The sequence below is a fragment of the Lipotes vexillifer genome, unplaced genomic scaffold (genome assembly GCF_000442215.2).
Source record: "Lipotes vexillifer unplaced genomic scaffold, Lipotes_vexillifer_v1.1 scaffold397, whole genome shotgun sequence".
NCBI classification, from domain to species: Eukaryota; Metazoa; Chordata; class Mammalia; order Artiodactyla; family Lipotidae; genus Lipotes; species Lipotes vexillifer.
Genome location: NW_006772681.1, coordinates 2,111,380 through 2,118,708, shown reverse-complemented (window position 1 = coordinate 2,118,708; position 7,329 = coordinate 2,111,380). Strand labels below are relative to the sequence as shown.

The 7,329-nt window shown below is 47.5% G+C and overlaps 1 protein-coding gene across 2 annotated transcripts in view; it reads right to left on the bottom strand.

Annotated features, from left to right (window-relative positions):
• Window positions 1–7,329, bottom strand: part of MTCL2 (microtubule crosslinking factor 2) — a 74,837-nt gene that overhangs the window by 24,751 nt on the left and 42,757 nt on the right. For both annotated transcript variants that reach the window (XM_007447734.1, XM_007447735.1), the window contains 3 exons: window positions 6,633–6,773; window positions 3,716–3,841; window positions 2,244–2,474 (listed from right to left, as the gene is read on the bottom strand). In XM_007447734.1, coding sequence (XP_007447796.1) covers window positions 2,244–2,474; window positions 3,716–3,841; window positions 6,633–6,773 — 498 coding nt within the window. The remainder of the gene's footprint in view (window positions 1–2,243; window positions 2,475–3,715; window positions 3,842–6,632; window positions 6,774–7,329) is intronic.

Genomic DNA, 7,329 nt, shown 5'->3' with positions numbered 1-7,329 from the left:
AGGGCCGTCTTACAAAAAAAAAAAAAAAAAAAAAAAAAAAACAGCTTATGGGTTCTCTGATAAATGGAAAGTTCTCAGCAATCCCACTTCTGGGTATATACCCAAAGGAAAGGAAAACAGGATACCAAAGAGATACTATATTCCCATGTTCACTGCAGCATTATTCAAAACAGCCAACATATGGAAACGACCTAAGTGTCCATTAATGAATAAATGAATGGATCAAGAACATGTGGTATATATACAATGGAATATTATTCAGCCATCAGAAAAGAGGAAATCCTGCCATTTGAGACAAGATGGATGGAACTTGAGGGCATTATGCTAAGTGAAATAAGCCAGACAGAGAGAGACAAACACTGTGTGATCTTATTTACATGTAGAATCTAAAAACAAACAAACAAAAAAGTCAAACTCACAGAAACAGAGCAGAAAAGTGGTTGCCAAGAGCTGGGAGGGTGGGGGAAATAAGGAGAGATTGGTAAAAGGATACAAACTTTCAGCTATAATATAAATAAGGTGTGAGGATTCAATGTAAAACATGGTGACTATAGTTGACAGCACTGTAGTGTATACTTGAAATTTGCTAAGATTGTAGAACTTAAACAAAAAAAAAAAAAAAAAAAAAAAAAAAGTAAAGATGGTCAGCAACTCTCTCTAGAGGCCCTTGGGGAGGCGGCGGGTGGCCTATGAGCCCCACTGGGGGTAGGGGAGGAAACTCCTGCTACAGATTCAGGTCTAACCACCATCCCCTGCTCCTCGGACATTCAGGCTACTCTGGCGGACCCCTGAGAGGGGTACATGGGGACTGCCACTGGTCCCCATTGGCTCTGGAATGAGTAGCTTGAACCGGAGAAGGGCCAAGCCTGGGCTAGGGCAGAGGTACCTGTACCTAAAAGGCCAAGGTGAGCTGTGCCAACTCAGGTGGGTGTGACTGAGGTATGATGTCCTTACATGCCCCCTTCTCCTAGCAATGTCAGCGTGCTGATCGTGACAGGAGGAAGGGGATGTGAGGACAAAGGGTCCTGAACAGGCTGAGGGACAAATGGGCCACGTGAGTCCTTCCCAAGCTTCACACCTTCCCAAAGCTCCACTCGTCATGTTTCCTGCCACACCCATATACTACCTGTACTATCAGTAATGCTTTTAAGTCAACCTACTCCTTCTAGTTAAATAAACATATCTAAAAAAGGGAGTTGATATTACTAAAAATGGAAAGCCAGTGTCCATTATCATTGTCAAAGGTAACGTTAAAAATAAAATAGATATATTCATAAGTGAAAAATAAGCAGCAATAAAGAATCAACTACTTTTATAGGTAAAATGTGGATGAATCTCAAAGAATTATATTAAGCAAAAGCCAGACACAAAAGACTACACACACTTGTATGAAGTTCTAGAATAGGCAAGATTAATCCATGGTGTAAGAAGTCAGAACAGGGCTTTCCTGGTGGCACAGTGGTTGAGAGTCCGCCTGCCGATGCAGGGGACGCAGGTTCGTGCCCCGGTCCGGGAAGATCCCACACGCTGTGGAGCAGCTGGGCCCGTGAGCCATGGCCGCTGAGCCTGCACGTCCGGAGCCTGTGCTCCGCAACGGGAGAGGCCACAATAGTGAGAGGCCCGCATACCGCAAAAAAAAAAAAAAAAAAAGAAGTCAGAACAGTGCTGACTGCTGGGGTGGGCATGTCACCTGTGGCACCCGGGAACCTTCTGGAGCACTGGAAAGGTGCTCATTGTGATCTGGGTGATGCTATACTATGTATCTGCAGGGTGTATACTATAAAACTTCATCAGCTGTACACTTAAGATGTGTGCACCTTACTGTATATAAATTGTACCTTAAAAGAGTAAAAAACATTGATATGTACTATATTTGCATATAATGCAAAAACAACGAAACCAGATCATTAAACGCATCTATATCCTATTGCCAGCTCAAGACTCAGGTTTGTTAAAAAGGGAAACCCACAAATACCAGAGAAGTGTGAAAGACCTACTGGCCCCCTGGCAAGGCCGGGACAGAGTCTGTCGTCTTCACCACGGTCTCCCCGGCATCTGCCACAGCACTCAGTAAAGAGCTGGTTCTCAACAAACTGATGCTGAAGGAATGAATGAATGAATGAATGCAAGGATGGAAGCTGCAAGCCGATGCTTCGTATCTGAGCCCCAGGGCTATGTCCCTCCTGTCCTCTCTCCTCTACCCCACCCCACCCACCCCAGTCCCAGTCCCAGGGGAACCATACCTCAAGGAAGTCATCTCCCTCGCTGGGCAAAACCTTGCCCTGCCGCCAGCGCTTGAGGAACCACCTGAGCTTCATGAAGAGCAGGAGGAAGTTGTGCTTGAACTGCTGGGACTCCTGAACCAACAGGTTCTTCTCCTGGCTCCAGAATTTCTGCTCCAGCCTCCGCTGCAGGCTCAGACTCTGCAGCTCAAACTCCCGCCGCAGGAGTGCCCTCTGCTGGTCCTCCTTCAGCTGCAAGGGGGGGACAAGAGGGTGAGCTACCCCAGCTGTCTCGGGGACCCTAACTCACCCCGTTCCAGGCCTCACACAAGGGCCGAGAGGAAATTTCAGGTGGTGCCGGGTGGTGACCCCCGACAGGGATTCCACCGCTAGCAGTTCATTGTGTTGAAATAAACAGTTCCCTCTGCTACTCCAGGGGAGGGAGACTCATAAAAACAGCAGCAATCACAGTAATAATCAGTGAAAGAGCTGGGATCTGAATCCGGCTCTATCTGATTATAAAAACCATGACATCACCTAATGAGCCCATACCAGGAACCAATGTTTCACATGAACTCTCGCATTCATTGAGGCACCTGGGAGGGTGAGCAGTGATGGCAGGGAGGGGTGACCCACATGCAGAGCAAAGGGCATTCTCGGGGTGAGGAAGGCTGACAGCATTAATACCCTAGTAAGCAACGCGGGGTAATGGCTCAGAGGGAGCCAAAAACCTGGATTAGAATCCCAGCCCCAGGGACTTCCCTGGTGGTCCAGTGGGTAAGACTCCACGCTCCCAATGCAGGGGGCCCCAGGTTCGATCCCTGGTCAGGGAACTAGACCCCGCACGCATGCCACAACTAAGAGTTTGCATGCCGCAACTAAAGATCCTGCATGCCGCAATGAAGATATTGCGTGTTGCAACTAAGACCCAGCGCAGCCAAAGAAATAAAATAAATAATAAAAAAAAATTTAAAACAAACAAAAAAAAGAATCCCAGCCCCACCTTGCCCTGCAAGTGCAACCCTGGGCAAAGCACTTCAGCACTCTGGGCATCAGTTTCCCCACCTGTAAAATGGGGACACGCTTCACAGGGGAAAACATGAGGATTAAAGGACATGATGTGTGGCAAGTGTCCTGACATAGAGTAAAGGCTTAATAAATGCTTTCTACTAGCAGAGCTACCATCTTGATTGCCAGCCAGGCCTACGGCCTTTCTAATACAGATTTTCAACTCTGACGGGGCAATATTTCATAGATGGGAAACTGAAGCACAGAGAGGAGACAGAATGGACCTGAGGTCACACAGACAGTCAACGACAAGCCCAGGATTCCAGCCCAGCACAGCTAATGCATAAGCACCAGTGCAGCACAGGGCGAGAAGAAGACACAGGTTTCCCCTGACATTCCTGTCTCTGAAGACCCATGGACCGCTAAGGTTTGGTTCAGGGAAGACAGGTTGCAGTAGGTGCAGGAGAGCACTGGGCACCACCCACCTGCACCATTTTCTGGTTGAAGTTTTCAGCCTCCTCCTTCCGCAGCTGCCGCTCCTGGGAGAGCTGCTCTTGTAGGCCCCGGAGGCTGTCATGTGCTTCGGCCAGCACGAGCTGCAGCTCCTTGATCTGGGGGTCGAGATGAGGGACACAGATAAGGAGGAGGGAGAGAGCAGGAGGAGGACAGAAGCTGCAGTCAAAGGACGAGAACTGTAGGAGAGCAACTGCAGTAAGTCAGGCCCAAGCTGTCCTTCCAGTATAAGCCAGGCACGGCACCTGTCCCTACTTCCGTGGGTTGTCATGACGATGAAGTGAAACAGTGCACATCAAACCTAGCTATTGTTATAATTTTAGCTTGATAATTTCTTGCAGAAATTTATTTGTAGAAAAAATACTATGAAAACTCAGTTTAATTCACAAAGATGTTCGTCTCGTTTATAATTGCAGTAATTTACAAATAACTAAGATAAGTTGGGGATCAACCATATGTGTTTAATGGGTCTATACTTATGTTAAAGTCCATACAACTGCACACTTAAGGATAGTGCCCTTGGGAATTCTCTGGTGGTCCAGTGGTTAGGACTCCACACTTTCACTGCCGAGGGTGAGGGTTCGATCCCTAGTCGGGGAACTAAGATTCTGCAAGCCGCGTGGCATGACCAAAGATAAAATTAAATTAAAAAAAAAAAAAAAAAGATAGTGCCCTTTACTGTATGTATATTTTTATGTTATACTTCAGTAAAAAGTTAAAAATATATATACTCAATAGAAAAACATGAAGGACACGGACACACACAAACCAAATGTTCACAGTGGTTAATTATGTGATAATCTTGTGATCTTGAGTTTCTTCTTTATATCCTTATGCAATGCTGCTTAGGGACTTTATTATAGTTATTTGTTGTTTATAATGACTATATAATAAAACCTTACAAAAAGGACAATAAAACTCTACCTTTGGTACAGGGAGGGGCGGGGGGGATCGGGTCTATAAGGATTTGTAGCTAAACAAGCAAAAAAAATCTATTTTGTTATAAGTCAGGATGGTGACTAGATGGGGAGTAGAAGAGAAGCTTCCAGCGCCAGGTCATGCTCTGTTCATTGATTTGCTTGCTGATTACACAGTAGTGTTCAGTTTATGAAAATTATTTGAGCTGTACACTTATGAGTGCTTTACTGCATGTATGTTATATTTCACTTAAGATTTCTAAAAGTATTTCTACTAATAAAGGGAAATTTTTATGCTGTCATGTTAAGCAGGAAAACAAGAAAAGGGAAATGTCAGCTCCAACACCTACATAAAAGGTTTCCAGGTATGGCAAGATGTCCCTCTGTGAAAAAACCAAACACTCATTATCTGGCCAATAATGTAAAAATTTGGCAATGGAAGGCACTCTGACTTGAGGTATATCCTGTATGCCTGTTTTTGTTTTTAATATTTATTTGGCTGGTCGGGTCTTAGTTGTGGCACACAGAATCTTTTGTTGCGGTGCACGGGCTTCTCTCTAGTTGTGGCGCACGGGCTCCAGAGCACATGGGCTCAGTACTTGCGGCACGTGGGCTCTCTAGCTGTGGCGTGAGGGCTCAGTAGTTGCAGCATGCAGGCTTAGTTGTCCCAAGGCATGTGGGATCTTAGTTCCCCGACCAGGGATTGAACCCGCGTCCCCTGCATTGGACGGCAGATTCTCAGCCACTGGACCACCAGGGAAGTCCTGTGTATGCCTGTTTTTTATTTAAAATCCTTAAAGGGCTCAATACTATCTATCTCTGGTGTTTTCCTTAAACTCAGTGCCCAACACGGTACCTGGCAAATTGTGACTTCTCAGTAAAGAGTGGCTGAATGAAACAATAATTGAGGGCAGGTAGGAAATTATTTTCTCTGCAGGTGAGCTGGACTATCTCTTTTTCTCAAAAAATAAGAACTAAGTATCTCATGATTCCTGCCCCCTCCCCTCCTCTTTTGCCATGGCTGCTAGGACACTCAGACCACTTCAAGAGTTTGATCCATCAGCTTCAAGGGAGCTTCTCCCCCTTCACAGTTGCAGACTGGCCTCCCTGGGACCAAAAGTTGCCTTCCTAGGGATGCTGAGAAGAAAAGGACACTCAGGTTGGGGCACACGTGAGACTCTCCATGGTTCAGGAGTCTCAGGGAGGCCCCATCCAGTCCATAGGAGCATTTTCCTGCTTCAGGTTCATTATGAAGTGCTGGGGAGAGGCTCAGTAGGCTTGGGAGGGGCTCAGAACCATCCAGAACTCCTCAAGGACCAGGGAATCCTGGAAATTCTATAGCCACCACCCACTCTAATCCTCCCATATTACAGGTGAGGATCTGCAGCCAGAGAGTGGGAACATGCCTGAGGCCACACAGCCTGGCAGGTCTCCTGAGGCCCAGTGATGTGTCATCCTCCTCTTCACCCAACATGGACCAGGCCTTAAGCTAAGGCTTTTCAAGTATTTAATCCTTTCAACAACCCTATGACACATTACCTTTATTTTAAAGGTGAGAAAATTGAGGATCAGAGAAGTAAAGTGACACTTTTACAATTTTACAGCTAGTATACATAGATCCACAATTTGAACCCAGTCAGCTTGACTGTACAGATTGCTGCCTTCCTGCTAAACAAATTAGTGTTTCCATTGAATGACATAAATTATTAACTTCCCTGTGGAATTCAGTAGTATAGGAGAACAAGATCAATTTCCTCGGATAAGTTTATAAACTTCCTTTCATCAGGCCTGAGAATGGCCCAAACTTCCTTGTTTCCCTCTCAGCCCTTGCTGTCAGGAAGCTTGGAACCAAAGGAAATACTCAAAACCCGTATCATCACCAGCTAAGATTCTCCACAGATCACTCTGCTCTTGAGCGGCCTCAGCCATTCTCCTCCCACCCTCCCCGCTGCCTGCTCAGGCCTATGCCCACCTCCGAGGCATAGGAATCACTGTCTTCAGCTTGGTAAGGCCTGAAGCTCCGGCTGGGGTCAGGCTTGGAGTCCAAGTCGCCGCTGCGGAAGGCCTCTCGTATCCTGGGCTCCCATTCCGGCAGGTCCCTGAGGTCAGGTGGCTGCACCTACAGGCACAGGCAGAAGAGACTAAAGGTGAGCATGGGGAGAGGACACGGGGGTGCTAGAAACTGCACCCACCCAGGCCTCTGGCTCTGAAAGAGGCCTCTGACCGCACACCTGAGGGCAGGGGCCTAGGTGGATTTACCTCCGAGGCTCAGCCCCAGCCCTGGTTGGCACACTGCGACTGCCCCATGAATGTCTGTTGAAAGGCTGAATGGCTAGTGGTGAGTGAAAACACTGATTCTGTGAAAGCCTGTCTTGTGCACAAACCTTCTGAGCCAGCTTCAACTGTCCTCCCACACATGCGGCCCCAGCTCATTCCTACCCCAAGGAGAACCAAGAGGGAGACCCAACATACGGCAGTCTGCTTGCTTAAGAAAAGCAAGATCAAGGGCTTCCCTGATGGCGCACTGGTTGAGAGTCCTCCTGCCGATGCAGGGCACACAGGTTCGTGCCGCGGTCCGGGAATATCCCACATGCCGTGGAGCGGCTGGGCCAGTAAGCCAAGGCCGCTGGGCCTGCGCGTCCGGAGCCTGTGCTCCGCAACGGGAGAGG